Raw genomic sequence first — 16626 nt, forward strand, 5'->3', positions numbered from 1 at the left:
TTGGTCTTTGAATGTGTAATGAACAAGGCTGAAAAATGAAGTGTCCAAAGCTTTCAGCTATTTAGCTGTGGTAGGCTTGGTGATTTGAAGCGTAGAAGACCGTTAGAGAAAAGACTAGGGGGAAAACCAGCTTTAAATCACTCCAAGGAGAGCTTCAGAAAAACAAAACCCAAACAGTACCTCTCTCTTTTCAAAGCAGCATATGCAGGCATAGCTGCGTGACTCCCATTAAGTTCGTGTGAGTCGTGCAGCTAAAGCCCCATGCAATGTTTTGAAAGTGCAGGAAATAAAAATGGTCTTAAGGCAGACATGTGGGCTTTCTATCCAGTTTTCCGGTGATAACTTTTGATGCGTGCCATTAATAAGCTATCATCCAAGGGCTAAATTATTAGACTAGAACTCTTTGCAGAAGGTTGATAAGTTAGCAGCTTATCCAGAAATCCGTGAGCGCTCTCCAGCAACCACTGGTGATTGCAAGACCTGCTTCTTTTTGCTTTTAAAGTTTGTTAACTTTTTCATCCCCACTACTTCTCGATTGTCTTGTCAAATGCACCTTTCTGGAAATGAATACACTTCTCTGGTGATCGTTTCCCTGTCTTTTGTATTTTAATACTGACAGAAAGGTGGTAGTTTAATGTTAAACTTCTAAAAGTTACTAAAAATTTCTCATTAGCAAGGAAGACGATCTAATTCAGTTTTACTATAGATGAGGGCTTTCCTCAATGAGTTAGGTTTGCCTTGAAATAGCAACAACTAAAGTGTTCATAGTTAATAGGTTATTTTAAGAATTCCAGAAATGTAGGTAACCTAGTGACTACTGTACTGTAGTCTGAAGTATGTTGCCACTTCATAAATCTTATCAATTTGAAAAGTGGTTTTTTCCCTTAGCAATCTGGAGTTAGTGTGGGAGGAATTCCTAAAAATGCAGTAATGAAAAGATGAGCTACTTACTCTACTTAAATGTTTTTTAAGGCTTCTTGGAACACTGCGATCTAGTAGCTTGCCAGTAATATCTGCAGTTTTGGCAAGCTAATTGCAGTGCATGCAGAGCAATCTAAGAAAGAAATCTTGCTAATGACCCCTGGCAGATTAGTACATCAGGTACAAGAGAGATCTTGCAAAAAGCTGTTATGACTTTTTTTTTTTAGCTAGCCAAGATATGATTTGTTTTGCAGCACTAGATTTTCTTCAAAACATATGGTTAATCTTTGTAAAACATTAAAATTATTGGTAATGGCTCTGAATCTAGTCTTGAGGAACATTGTGTTTGTTGTATTAGAAGTAACCTTGAAATGTTTTTAAAATCTGCATACAAAGCCAAGAAACTCTTGCATGGGCTACGTGCTTTATCTTATCAAAGAGAACTTGACATTGACTTTTTGAGTGCAAATTAAAACCTATAATTACCAGTATTTATTTTCATCTTCTGTTAGTTTCCCCCCAAAATTAACACAGCTATTCTGAGGATGGCATTTCCTTTTGAAAATCATTTGACCTACAGGTTCATCTATAAGAATGGATACAAGTTAATTTACAGTTCAGTAATATGAATACATATATCATACAGTAAGCTTGCCCATATAAGATGCATATTCTCTATTTGCTGTGCAGGTGCTTTGTTCTTCTTTTGTTTTATCACAGGACACTCAAAAGAGTTCCTCAATACTTAGAAGTACTCATATAAACTGACTTCAGGGAAGGGCCCTTTTAAGGAAAAAAATTACCCAACAGGAGCCCTAGTAACCCCTCCCGTCTTGAAAATCTCTGCTTGTCTATATTCATTGCATTTCTAACACTGGGCAGAAGTTAAAAGCTTTTACAGAATATAATAACCTGTTTCCTCATGCGTGTGTGGTCTATTTCTTGGTGTCTGAGCCTGGAGTTTAGAAATGTAAAATGGTTGCACTGTATCTCCTGGGCTGGGGTGGGGATTTCAGCTGAAAGTTGAAATAATGTGCGCTCTGTTTCAGCAGCATGGAAAATATTTTGACCCCAAAGAGGGCAAGGTGATCACAGGGTAATTGAGATAGTTAAAATCCAGCTGGTGTCGCTTTTATTTTAGGAAATATTTCCTAAATTGTCAGATCCTCTTCATCTCAAAAAGAAGATATTTCGTAGTCTTCAAATAGGACATTGTAGTATCTGAGCAAAGGAACACGTGTTCATGATGAAACCTGATACTAGTAAGATACGAAAGGTAGAGCAGAGCTTCCTGGGAAGGACTGAAGGAGCCAAGGATCGACCCCTCTAAGGTCAGCATCTCGAATGGATGTTCAGCCCACTGCGGGCCAGGAATTAGCTATATCAGACATATGGCAGGTCTGAGGCTAGAGTTTTCCCTCTGTTATTTTCAGCATTGGCAGGGGAAAAAGCGCTTGAATGGCAAGACAACTGATGTAAGCAGCCATTTGCCCTCCTTTTAAAATTATCTGATTAGTTAATACTATGACAATGAAAACGGATTGAATAGTATTTATGGGGATATATTAAGTAAAAGGAGAAGAAAAACTTGAAATTGAAAGCGTTAGTTTTGTTTGATAACTTACGTGAAAAATACTTGGGTTACTAAGGGCAGAAGCACCTACAAGTAAGTAGTGAGCGTACTCCCATAGATGTGGTTGGACCTGGCTACGTGTGGTGGTAACACTCTGTCAGAAGTGACCTACTGTGGTAGATGCTAGTGTAAAGTGGTTTTAAATTTTTTCTGATATTTGAGTAGTGCAAGCAAAATAATAAGGTTTTTCCCCACCTTTCAACCTTCAGCGCTGAAATCCTCATGCAGCAAAGCAAAGGCTACTCCTGCCATCCTTTTTCTCCTCATATAGTCATCCAAACTATAAACAAATGTTCAGTTGCCTGCCATATGAGCTTGGCTACACAAGGAAGTTACAGTGGTTTAACTGTGATGCGATTGTAAATCCATTTAAATTAGTTCCAAATGTTCTGTGAGCACTCTAAGCCTGATTTAAACTGAAATGATAGTCTGGATAGTTTGTTCCGCAGACTTAAAACCTGCATTTTAAATTAATTTAGTTAAGTTGATTGTTAGGCTGCATTATGGAAGACATGGTCTTAAATGAAATATTACATCACCGTCTGTTGTAATATCCTATTTGAAGTTGAAATAATTCTTTTCAAGAAAATGTTCCTTAGTGATTGGGGGTTTGGAGAGCCACATGCAATAAAAAGGGTTATCTCTTTTGTTTATTTCCAGATGGATCTCCAGTGTCTTTTTAGGGGAGCAAGGGACATGCTGTGCTTTTTGGTTCTCTCTGAGAGAACTGACCACCAGGCTTATAGGTTTGGACTGGCTTGTGTTTCCGTGTTGCTCAGTGTTAGGAGCACCCTGAGGAGCAGTAGGTCGATTGTCTTGTGGCCCTTTGTACTTGAGCTTAGTAGACCAAATGCGCAGTGTGATATGAGTTCATTTTTATTATTGTTTTTTATTATTATTTTATTTTTTTAAACTTTGAAGTGCCAAAAAGAGAGAGGTCTGGGTGTATAGCTTACTGCCCATATTGTGGATACAGGGCAAGGTAAGAGGATATTTGAGGATACAAAACCAAGATAGCTTGAAGGACTGCCTTGGGGGAGGGTGCCAAATTTCAGTCTAGCTGTGGGCCGTATGCGGTGAAAGAAGTTTCATAGCTTAAGTGCTTTTATTGTCAGAGAAATCTTTCTGATGCCTAGATTAAAACACTTTCACTCTTATCTCTTAGCAGCATTGTTTAGACCAAGTATTTTTTCCTCTCCTTGCCTTTGCGTCTCAAAACATCTGTAGATGACATGAGGTGGCACTATATATCTCAAATATGTTGGTCACCAAACCTTTGCTTCAGATAGAGCCAGTTAAGGTCTGTTATGAGCCAAGTCTTTGATATTGCTTGTTAGCCAGCTGGTAGCATTGCTCCAGCTTGAGCAGAGGCAGTCCCTTAACCATATTAACTCATTGGGATCCCGTTCGTAGTGTCTGTCAACTGCTGTAGTAGCTTTCTGCCTCATGTAAAGGCTAGCTTGAGCTTGCTCTTTGGACCATACGTAGTGCTCCTTATCAAAGGACATTGTGTTGCAGGAGGCTTTTAAGGGCATGAGAAGAGATAGGAGAAGCTCCAAGAACCAAATGTTGCAAGTAAGGCAAGGCACAAGTGGCTTGGGAAATCCTCAGAGCTGGATATTTGTAGATGCTGGTGATTAGTACATGGAAATTGCACAGTGTGTACTCTTTCACAGATGTTGGCATGTGGTCCCTGTTGAAGATGGGCAACTGGCTTAATGATCCAGTGGCCTGAACTGGTATGACTGTCCTAATATTCTTATGTAGAATTAGCATCCCTAGCTCTTTTTGAAGGCTATTGGAATTGAGGTGCTCCTTCAGGAAGGCTGAGCAATTTGCCTAGTAAACAAGAGCTTAGGGAAGTCTGCTCCTTGCTTCCAAGGAGAAGAGAAACTAGATGCAGATGATTAAACAGAAGTCTTCTTATGCTGCTTGTTATCCCTGATATTTCCTTGAATATGTAGGGCTGGTTCCCTTCAGTTTACAGCATATGCTATGACAACCCTTTCTTTAAAAGGTCTTAGAGCGTCTCAGCTCAGATTTTAAATCACTACATTCTGAACCAAGGCGATGACTACTTTTCTGAACAAGTACACTGTTCCTATCTAGAAACGTGGTGAGAGTGCATTAGGATGAAAAACTACTATATGATTTAGTTTAGGCCTATTTTCATATAATGTACAGTTTTCTAAGAGAAGAATGTTTTCTGTAGCATTTGCTGTGTTTTGAGGAGCTCACTGTACCAAGAATACTTGAAGAGGAATTCAGTATTCCTGTATGCACGTTCAATTCAGCTGGCTTGCAAATGAGAAACTCACCTATTTATCCCCTCCTCTTGTAGTTGTTAGGTGCTTTTCACACATGAGTCTAGTTCTGAAGTATGACCACTGTTGGGGGACCAGAAAGGACTTGTACGGCAGCTAGAGTCCTACTCTACCATGTAGATCAAGTAAACCACAGAAGTGCTTTTATGTGCTTATTTCCCTGCTTCTTCTTGTCTGCCTTAGTAAAGGCTGGCAGAACTCTTGCCCTTTGTGCAATAATTTGTGAAACTCTGTCCAGGATATAAATTCACCTTGTTCTTGAAATATCTTTTGGATCCTGTACAGATTGCATTTTCACAATTTTTATATTTATTTGTCAAACTTTGAAGTAGGCCTAACTGTGGCCAGCTTTTGCTTTATAATTTTTTGTTCCATGTTCTAACAAATATATTTTCATTCTTGGGGTTACCTCTGAAGTTTGCGCTTAGGCAATGCTCTCATTTGCCGGCTTTATTCCTAGAAATGTAACCTCAGATGTCATCTCTGATTTTCATGGTGCCTAACCACCCAGTCTAGTGTGTTTTGTGGAACTTAGTAAAAACTATGGAAAGTAGAGGGCATGTCCCTGATCGAGGTTCCAAAGCAAGTTACTGATCACTTACCATGAAGTTTTTTCCCAGCAGGCAGATGATGGGGCATAAATAAGCTTACTCCAGTTAAAAAAACAAAGCAAAACAAAAAAAAAGGCATTTGAAAAATGCTGTGAAACTAAGAACAGACTCGTAGGAGACAGTCTGCCATTAGCCCTTTACTATCCAGCCTTTTTAGGAGAGTCATTTATATAAAGAGCTATCACAGCTGCTTCCTTGGTGTAGTGGGTCATACTGTGCAATATTATCTCAAAGCCACATAATGAAATCCTGTAGATTTGGACTAAGTTCAGTAATCACGTGAATGCATTTCTCCTATTTGTGAACTTCTAGGTTTTCCTCATCTAACATATTTTTTCTAACTACTTTGATTTTCTTTGTACACAGCTCTATCAGAAGACATATCACACAGTTTTAAAAAGTCCACTAAGAATTTCTTTGCATGTGTTGCAGTGAAAGAAAGCTAATCTCTTCCTGAAAGTTCAAACATTATTTCTTTGTAGCGAGAAATACATCAATATGTATTTTGCCAGTGAAATGACTGCATGTGCTTACAATGTGCTGCATATTTTGGCAAAAGATATGTTTAAGATCCAAGTCTTTTAGCTTTTGCCAGCAAGAAAAGGAAAAAAAACCAGACGATTTACCAATATTGGATATATTTTTGGTGTAGGAGGAGTGGCAAGGAGAGCAGGAGGGATGCCTTGTTAATGAGTCCTGGAGCCTTTATGGAAGAAATTGCGTGTTTAAAAAACAACTACTTAAAAAGAAAATGGGGAGCGTTGTCTATTTTATATTATGTCCAACCTTCCAAGAAAATGGTTGTATCAATAAATAAAAGTAGAGCAAATGTAAGATGATAGGTGCCAGGGAGCTTTTCAAATTGCATCGTGTGTCCTTGTAGTTTTCAGCTCGAATGTTGTCTCTGTGCTGCGATGCTAATAGAGCTATGGGTAATGAGAAACATCAGCCGCTCTTGGGATTACCACTGTAAAGGTTTATTATTGTCAGTATGACAGAAGATGAGCTGCAGTTTCTTTAGTGCTCTGGCTTTTCTGTTGCTAATTTTGCAGTTTTCCTTGGGTTCCAAGCTGTCAGAAAACTTTATATAAACTTGAAAAAAGTAGCTTAATCTAAGGGCTTACAGAGACTGAATTTTATTTCATAGGGAGGAAGAGGGAGAAACTGAGACTTGCAAAAGGAAACTGGCAGTTCACGTAGCCATAATAGGGAATCCTGCAGGGACTGCTTTTCCAGACCTAAAATGACCTTGCTACAGACTTAATTCAGCAGCTCCTATAGACTTAATTCAGCAGCTCTGCAGAAGGATTCCTTTATGTGATGACAAGGAAAGTAAGATCTGTGAACCTGCATTTTTAAGTGTAGCATAAGGGATTTCTGCAAATAAAGATGAGGAGGGGAAGGGTTGACGTGTCCTGTAAAATAGGAGCTGAATAGTGACAGTCAAGATCTCAGTCACCATCAGCTTTATTCAGTCCGTTGATTGAAGGGGTACTGACAATGTATTTGGTCCTTGGAAATTGTAAAATATTCTTGGTTCCTGTAAGACATTGCCTTAGAATCATATCTAAGAAATAAGAGTATGCAACAGTATTTTAGTTTTACTAAATGAACATAGGGCTTCATATCCCTTTTCTTCCCAGTGCCCTTTTGGCACCATATGAAGATACAGATGAATACTCTTGTATGCGCATTGGAATTTCCTCCTTCAGTAAGCTGCATGTAGCCTAGATGTAAACTGCCAACTACACAAAGATACGGAAAAAAGTAAGCCTTACCCCATACCAAGGAACTGAATCCAGCTTTGCAGAGTCAAGGCTCTGAGGCTTACTCTGTACACAGGCTTTTTGCGAGGCAGAGTATAAGAATTGAGATGGTCTTACAGAACTCCGCAAAGAGAGGACAGTGCACAATTTCAATTTCCTTGTAACAGAAGCTTGGGTGTCAGTTGGTCCTGTCGAGAATTTAAAGTGCCTAGTATATTTTGGACAAAAGCAATCAAAATCATGAATCAGTTTATTCTTTTGCTTTCTTTATTCACCAGCTGGTCTCTGATCATTGTTGACTATTGGATTTGCTCCGCTATTGCTATGTTGGTGGTTGGTGGTTTTCTTTATTTGGGCTGCAGTGGACCCCTCCTGCATATCCCAAGCGTGGAAGAATTTTAGTGTCCCTAGCCTCACTTTTGACGTGTGGTGTTAGGGATCAATTACAGAGCCGTGTTTTTTTTGTTGGCTTTCCTTCTGTTTGTACATCCCTTACTAGACTTGCTGGCCTGTTGATTTTTTTTTTATATAGCAATTTCTATTCTTCTGGCCCCTAGTTATCTTTACTACAGTAGTGGTTTTGTCTTTGTTTTCATGTAGCTCCCTCATTTTCTATTTGAAATACTGCTTTACTTGCTTTGTGACATAATTTTGACTACAGGATCCTAAGTACTTAGTAAAGATTCAGGTAGATAAGTTACATGAAATTACTGATGTTTCTTCAGCTATTTTAAAATAAATAGTTGAACTCAGGTCTGTCTTCTGCCCTTTATTTCAGCAACAGAGAAGAAATTAAAAATAATCTAAAGCCCTTCTATCATTTTATTGTTGGCTAACAATACTACTTAGCTTCAGAGAAGCCAGCAGGTCATTTAATGCCATGTAAAAGTAGATCCTTACCTTTTCAGGCAAGATGTGGGTCAATTGCACAGCTGCACAAGTTGTCTGGAGTGATTACATGCTGAGGAGATGCAGTAGATTCTCCTTAATATATGCTAAGCTCTTAATAGAGTCATATTGTACTTCTCCGTTGCATAGTGATATGCTGGTAGTCAGGGATAGGTACAGAAATTAATCGGGCGAATCTGGGGGGCAGAGAGCTGTTAGAATTTTCCCCTGAATCAGCCGAGCCCCCAGCCCAGCAGCCGCAGCGGGAAGAGGCCGCAGCCAAGGGGCTCTGCCGTTGTCTCCTCGCAGCTGGTCACCTGCAGCCGTCTCAGCCTGGCTTTGGGCCACAGTGTGACGCTGCCTTGGCTTTTGCAGTACAGAAGTTGCGGACTTCCTAGTGTGATCTGTGCTGATCACCTGGCTCCAGCTGTGGTTTCGGACCCCCTTCACCATGCAGTAGTGCTGAAACTGCGTACGCTGACAGGGCTTGACCAAAGTGTCCGGAGTTGTGGTGGTTTGTCAGGCGATCTTTAGCAACTCAGTATGTGATTCCTGTCACCTCTAGGATGACACAAATATACATGAGACAATCCTAGCGTAGCGGGGCAGCTTTTCTTGTACCTAAGGCAAATTAGTGAAGGATGAAAAATGAATACAGAATAAAGCTGGCTCTGTTTGTAATCGGGTAATTTGGTGAGGAATGGGTAAGTTTAACCACATCTTTTGGCAAGTATATATGCCCTTTGGCCACGCAGGCCATTTCTAATCATTTTGTCTTAGCCTCACTTCTGACAGCGGTTACAGGTATTGGAGAAACGTTAAGTCTCAAGAACACGTCGCATCAAGAGATGGAGAGAGATTCTGCTCTTTCTGTGCTCAGTTTCATGAGGTAAAAAAACTGCCAAATTAGAACAAGACCAAGCAGAGAGCTGTAATGGGTTACGTGTTAATTTTAGCGGTGGCATGAGTATTAAATAGTTAATCTGACATACTGAATAGATGTCTGTGAAACTTGAACACCAAAAAACAATGAGAAACCCTACCCCCGTTGTGAAGGAAGTGGGCTCTGTGCTCCAGTATAGGTCCAGTGTGCCCTGCTATGTTATTTTATTAACATATTGATCAGTATATTAGGACCAAAGGTTGCGGGAGGAGGCAAACTTCTCATGCCTTACTGGCTATGTGCTCTGATATGCACTGCATAGTCATCTGTCAGTGTTGTATCTTTCCACAGTGCCCATATATTGTGATTTTGTTACCTAGTGGTAGAGGAGATGCATTTTGTTATCTAGTGGTAACCACTGAGGAGAAACAGCTAGAGGGGATCACTAGTTTTCACTTGATTTAAAAGACTGAAGAATTATTCTGAGGAGCTAAGCTGTACAAATCCGTCATCTGTGTAACATCGGATCATACTTCTCTTGGCCTTCCTGCCCTTCTCCTTTATGCTCTGTGCTTGACTGTCGCGTTTAAAGTTTATGTGCTTTTGAGGAAGGCGATGGATAGTTGATTAGTTAGGAAAGAGAAGCATAGAAGCAATATGTACAAGGAAGAAAAACAAATTTTCTGCATACACCTTTAGTACAAGCAGGAAAAGATGAAACTGATAAATTTGTGCCTTTTAGTATGTTGAAGTATTAACTGTGTATTTATCATCAGCAATAGAAGAAATAACAGCTCCTCAAGTTTCTTTAACAAATTAGTTATTGGTTACTTTACTTACTATATTGGTTACTTTGAGACTCCTCTGTCTATTTATCTGACCTAGCTTTGCAGTAAATACATACGGTTTTTTGGTTTTTGTTTTGTTTTTGTTTTATGAAACGAGTAGTATGAAACTTGAAAAATAATTGTTAACATTGGCAGAGGAGATTAAAGATGATTTTAAGCTTAATGTATACTTGTTTGAGGTGCATAGGCCTGGAGAAAATGTTTTTTTTTAGAAGAGAAATGTATTTGCTGAAAACAAATCTATTTAAACAATGGAGGGAATAAAAGAGCACGGGAAATCTTTGCCAAGTGAAGTGAATGTCAGGCAGCCATGCCTACTCTGTCAAATCTTGTTAAGGCTCTACCTATATTAAAAAATTGGTGCTATGCATACTCCAGTGAAGGGATGGTTTTAAGGCTGTGTGCATTTGAGCAGGAGGAAGAGCTTTGCATTGAGAGAGGCATCTGTAAGAAGAGGTTTTTAATCAGGATACATTATTAATGAACTGAATAGGAGATGTATAGATCTGCTTTATTAGGCAAGCTGTAAATGAGTGTACTTGGTAAGAACATGCAAAATATGTGTGCTGAGAGAGGATATTTTGAGAATTTAACTAATTTCTGAATAGTAAAGGCATCCCATCTGGCTGTAATTGGTGCCTGTGGCAGTTGTTGATACCCTGACTACATTAGCTTTCTGTGCCCTTTAGCAGAATTGGGAAAACATTTCTAGTACTCGTTAAGCTGTCTGTTATCAAGACATCATAAGTATACACATTTAGATTAGATGATTTGCTATCCTAGTGCCTTAGAGCACTTAAATAAATTAGTTCCTACTATTTCAAACACAGTAATTATGCATGAAGCAATAATGCAGTTAAAATTGCCTTTGAACTTACTCAAGTGGTACTTTTGTTGTTGTTTTTGAAATACTACTGGATCTCATCTCAAAATGCACTCTAGAGCAGGTGAATGGCTGTGTGGCCCTGAGTAATGGCAGTGCAAGACTGTTTTACGTTGAGATGCTCTGCTTGCCTGCAGCCCGAGTCAATATTAAGTAAGTTTTACCATCTGTTTGCTTTTGTTGACCTCTGGAAGGAGGCAGCAGTTCCTTTTTTCTTTTTTCTTTCCTTTTTTTTTCCCTTTTCCTAGCGGTGAAGTGCCACATCACAGCTGGCACAGAGTGCTTTAGGAGTAAGGTTTCTTATTAAAAAATTGTAGCCACACTTCGAGGCAGAAAACGTGGGCTGTTTTTCAGTTTGCGAACATGTTCAGCTTTCTTTGTGTGCAATATCGACTGGTTTCAGGTCTTTGCAATACCAGCTGTGCTAAAGGGTAGTGATATGTCAGCCCAAGTTTCAGCCTTAAGTCTGAATTTCTTTGCATTTCAAATGGCTTGGGAGAAAAACGTATGTTTAGTAGCTGAGTTACAAATAAGCTTTTCCAGCTTTTTGGCAGCCAGGTAATAGTTAAAGTAAAAAGAAAGTTTCTTTTTTCCAGCCCAGGAAAGCAGTCTAATAACTTTGGGTTCATTTTTTCATAGCAATGCTGCAGCTGAGCCCGGCAAACCCCTGGAGCTTGGCAAGCCAGGCAGACTTGGCAAGTTTTCCTACCAGCTTACCGAGTCTGAGTCAAGCATGGGTTGTTGCAGCTTCAAGTGTATTTAGTGCATCTTGTTAAACAGGAACATTGAAGTGGAGGCGCCTTTTTTTTTTTGCCTCACTGACCTCAAATAATAATGTACACTCTCCACAAACAGTTGGGGCTTAAACTAAGCATGACAATTTATGGCTTGTGTTAAATTCGAAGGATATGTATACTTTGTGCAAAGTTTCAGGTTTGTTTCCTTGATATTAAGATAATAAGGAGGTACTCCACAAATTCTTTCTGTTGATTGGCATTTGATAATGTGAATCTCTGGAGAAGACAAGAATGACCAACTTCTTCAGTGCCTCATAACCCCACCTGCTTCTGTCCTCTGTTCAGTGTGTGTAATGCAAGCAGACTGGTGGAAGCATTTGGGATGTTTCACTTTTGATTTTTACCTTCATGGATAATAGTAAAAGAAAAACTAGTTCAAATATGGGTTTTTAAATAGCAGAATATTTAAATTTCTGAATGCTAGCTCTTTCCCCCCTTAATCCTAGCAGCCTTGAAATAAGGACAATATTTCACTTGAATGTTCTTTCAGGGTTGAAATATTCTCCAGAAGACTTATTTTTTGTCCATAAAATTGTGGCATCTTGATGTTCGTTTACAAGTCAGAAACATCCCATCTCGTTGTTCTCTTACACTAATTGGCCAATCATGAGCTTTTCTATCAAGGACTTCAAGATTTCTGCATCAGCCAATAGTGGTAGGGTGAATACGTTGTTAATAGGAGAAGAACGGGTTGTTGAGGTGATATTTTTCACTTGTTGACTCTTGTTAGTCTGTATAAGGTGTCTTCATAAGGCATCTTAAGAGCTTCTCCCCCTCCCCCCACCCTTAAGCTTTCCATGATCATGTATTCACTTTGTTACTGCTAATATCTTCTGTGAGAAGCATAAATCTAAGGTATTAGCTTTGTCTGGTTTGGGGGGGGGTATGTGGCTTTTTTTGGTTTCTCCTAGCCATGGACCAGCTACACAAAAAAGTTTGACTGCTGTATGTATTAGCCTCTTGATAGAAAATTGGAAGTATTTGTTGCTGGAGAACTATTTGGAGGAGGTTATGGTCTCAGACAACAGTGGTTTCCTAAGTAGCATGAGCCAATGTCCTAAATCCTCAGCATTTGCTACCAAACCTTTCAAGCTTGCTTTGCTCAGTGGGCTATAGGAAACTGAGGAGGGCACTGGAGTGTTGTGCTTTCGCACAGGGAGCTGAGGTTGGCAACTAGGCAGACAAGGTTCTAGATTGTTATCTGGGATTGCTGTCCTCATTCGTAGCTAAGATGGACTGCAAGAAGCCTGGAGATAAACGCCTAGGTTGTCATTGCTAAATATGTAAGATTCTGCTTGTTTGAATCTCTCCTTCCTCCTAGGAGAAGCAGCTCTCCAGTTCCTTACCTGACATGGCCAAATTAGTTTTGGTTTCTCTTCTGGGACCTCAGTTTCTTTACTATGTACCCAGGATGTTTTATTTCAGGAGCTGGGTTGTAAGATTGGTTGAAACATGCTTGAAGTGTGAGGGCAAGGCTGGTCGATATGCTGCTTTGGGCCATTAATTGGGGCCTGAGAGTGAGATTTGGAGAGTATTGAACTGCTCAAAAGTAGAAGTGCTGAAAAAGGGTTGGGATATAGAGTGTGACTTTTTTTCTCCTATCCTTTTTCCTTTCTCAACAGAACTGAAGAGATGAGCATTTAACTGCTTACTTAATTTAAGTTCATGGATGATTGATGAAATGTGAAGGAATAAAGAATTTAGGTTTATTAGGATCTGGGGAAATTTTTAGAGTTTATACAAGGATGACGCATTTCAGCTAGATGAAAATGGAATGAGACTGCTGGCCCTTAAGAAAAGTTATAAAGACATTTCTAAACTACAGGCTGGAAGAAGGCAGCAGGTATAGAAGAGCACAAACTTCAGGATAACGTAAGGTGAAGTCGATGAAAAACTCCCCAGTAGAAAAAGAGCAGCCAACAGCTGAAAAGAAAGTTGTAGTCTAAATAGCCTACTACACAAGGCGTATTTATAAGCGAATAAGCTGAGTTCAGTGTCGTTGTTGCCTCTCTCACTAAACAGTGAGAGTGCGTTAGAATAATCAATTTTAAATGACAATATTGACATAGTGGATTTAAGAGCAGGTGCGGATGAACAGAATGAAGGTTAAGCTAACCTGGTATCTGACCTCCCATGAACAGTGGTAGTTTTCTGGCATTACTCATTTGGTCTCCAGCTTCTTCCACAATTTTTTTGAATTGCTTTTTGTATCCTCAGCATCCTCTGGCAAGGAGTTCCATAGATCAACCACATGCTGCCTGAAAGCATTTCATCTTTTGTTTTTTGTGTAGCCTCCAAATCTCATTTCCTGCCCAGCGCCTATTTGAAACGGACCAGCTATTCTCTATTTATTTCATTCTTGTAAATCTTGTAACTATTTGAATCTTCCTCTAAGTTGTCCCTATTCCATGCTGAAGAGTCCTGATCTGTTTAGATACTCTCTCTACCCATGAAAACAGTTGTAGGTCTTGATGCAATCTTGTTCTCTTTTCCTGTACTCTTTCCTAGTTATTCTATTCTATTTTGGGTGGGATCAAGGAAGAGACCAGATTATACACACTTAACTAATTGTTATCTCAGGTATTTTGCTGCGACACTAATATCACTGTGCAAATTATAAGAGAGCCATAGAATAAACGATGGTGGTTAGGAGAGTTCTGTTATACATGAGTAAAAGGATGGTCTCAGGAAAAAACGTCTCTTTATGAGTACCGTGGGATGTCAGGCAGCTGAAGCATCCTGCTGAAAGAAGGGAATGAGCTTTGGCATCACTTGACTGCTGTGCCATACCTAGTGCATGCAATATAATGTAAAATTGTAAAGCCGATGTGGTGCAAAAATATTAAAATTGTTTGGAGGGAAGACATGCTTTATTTTTCCCCGTACAATGTTGATTTATAATTTGGAACTAATTGCCGTGGGGCATTGTGGAGCCCAAAAGTAGAAATGCATTCAAAAAGGGTCACAAAAATTCACAGAAGTCCTTTGATGTCTATTAGATGCAGTGATTCAAATGTAAACTGTTTCAGGAAGTCCTTAAGTTGCTAATTATGCTTTCAGTTTCCAATTTACATGGAAAAAGATGATTCTTTCCCCTCTTTGTTATATTTTTCCTCAGCCTCTTTCACTACCTCCTGACTGGGAAAGAAACTTTATTGTGACCCAATAAAGCGGTTCTTATCTCAAAAAGCTGCTTAAAGAATATGATTTAAAAAAAAAAAAAAAGGCTCAAGGAAGCTAGGTCCAAGGAAACTGTGAAAGGAGTTTACGTAATATGCCATAGCATGCTGGTGGCACTGTGTTTTACAGCAGTCTCCCAGGATGCCAGAACTGCAGAATCACTCTAACTGGAAGGGGACACGGGGGCCGCCTAGTCCAACCTCCTGCACACAGTAGGGTCAGCACTGCACTCCAGCTGGACTGCTTGGACCTTGTCCAGTTGGGTCTTTGAAACTTGGAAAAGGATGGAGATTCCTCAGCCTCTTTGGGCAACATGCTCTAATGTTTGTTATTAAATAATTATAGTTAAGCCACTCAGATAATAAAATTGTTATAGAATTGTAATTATGTAAGTGATAAATCAGTACCACTGTAATTACGGGACTGTGAAATAGGGCACAAGTCGAACAGAGCATCCATCAGAATATACTTACCTTGAAAATTTTAGCCTTTGCCAACTGTGATGGAAACTAGGTTAGCTTCTGACTTCAAGCACATTAACTTGCCAGCAGTAAGACTTCTGAAATTGTTTGAGGCCGTTTACTTTTTTAGAGTAATGATGCAAATTGCTCCATCGCCTCAATATTTTAATTTGAATAAGCAGTACTCTGGCAGTATTTAAAATGTAAGACTTTAAAAGAGAATAACTGTCTGGCACTGCTGATAATTATTTTTAGAGCATGACAAGCAGCTGTCTCCAGATGGTGGTCTGGGTTCCCCACCCTTCTCCTCTACTGTAAATGGAAATGGTGAGTGCAATATTGATTTAAAGCTTCATGTAACTTGTCTTTGTTTGTTTCAGCTTTGGTTTGCTTTCGTTAATGGGTTTTCTGGACAGATCTTATTTGAGCGATGGTGCATTGGTCTATATAATGTGGTAAGTGCTACATATTATGATTTGATAGTGGTTCAGGACCCATATGTCATTGTGTCTGTGCTGTTTCTCATGCGTAACTACCTGGATGTGTGTCAGAAAAGGTGAGCTCATTTGTAAAAAGCCATTTCGATCCACCCTGGGTTGGGGGAAAAGATCTTGGATAGTTAATTTATTTAAAAAAAAGAAAAAGCCCCTGGGAAAATGCCTTAAAAATACACCTGGTTGTCCTAATACAACTTTAAAAAAAAAAACCTCTGTAGCTTTTAGGCTATTCTATAATTTTTAATTTTTTAGATTTCCTCTTCCGAAATACCTTTTGGCTACTTCTGAAATATTTTACTGATTGTTCATATTCAGAATAAATAGCAAGTCTTAATCATTGAGTGATTTTTTTTTTTAATATGTATATATTTTTTGGAAGTACTTTGCAATCCCAGTGATTTTAATCCATGGAAAAATATATTGAAGCATTTATTCCTATACGGTTAATAAATACTAAAGCTTTCCTCTCTTCTCTGACCCTGAAACAATTAGAAGCCCAGGGAAGTGCAGTAGGGATGCTGACTCCATGGGCTGACTCCATGCTAAGCAGAGCCAGAACTGGAAGCAGCATGGCTGTGTCACCAGCATTCTTCACTTAAACTATGAGCAGAATTTGTTAGTCTAGGAACGTGTTCAGATTTTAGCTGTGCTTTGCATGGTGCCACATGGGACCATGTAGGTGTGTTCCCTTTAATCAGCGCTAGCTCGGAGGATCTCTGGGACAGTGTTTCATTGCATACTGTAGACTTTAGCTAGTCTTTTCAGTACGGTGTTATCTTTGTAATGTTGTTACTGATAACTGACCTGGTGTCTGGATTTAGAAGCCATTAGGACACTTTGTCAGTGTGAAAAAAATCCTTTGCATTTCTCTTTGGAGGGAGGAAATTAAATTTTTTTTTTTCTTTAAGCAGACTCATTCCAAATGTATGAAAAT

At 39.3% G+C, this 16626-nt stretch overlaps 1 protein-coding gene across 4 annotated transcripts in view; it reads left to right on the top strand.

The window, feature by feature from the left end:
• ATP8A2 (ATPase phospholipid transporting 8A2) overlaps positions 1 to 16626 on the top strand; it is a 340878-nt gene that overhangs the window by 216251 nt on the left and 108001 nt on the right. For all 4 annotated transcript variants that reach the window (XM_068930206.1, XM_068930209.1, XM_068930207.1 and 1 more), the window contains exon 28: positions 15576 to 15650. In XM_068930206.1, the coding sequence (XP_068786307.1) occupies positions 15576 to 15650 (75 nt within the window). The remainder of the gene's footprint in view (positions 1 to 15575; positions 15651 to 16626) is intronic.

Source organism: Struthio camelus, chromosome 1 (assembly GCF_040807025.1).
Source record: "Struthio camelus isolate bStrCam1 chromosome 1, bStrCam1.hap1, whole genome shotgun sequence".
In the NCBI taxonomy this organism is placed as follows: Eukaryota; Metazoa; Chordata; class Aves; order Struthioniformes; family Struthionidae; genus Struthio; species Struthio camelus.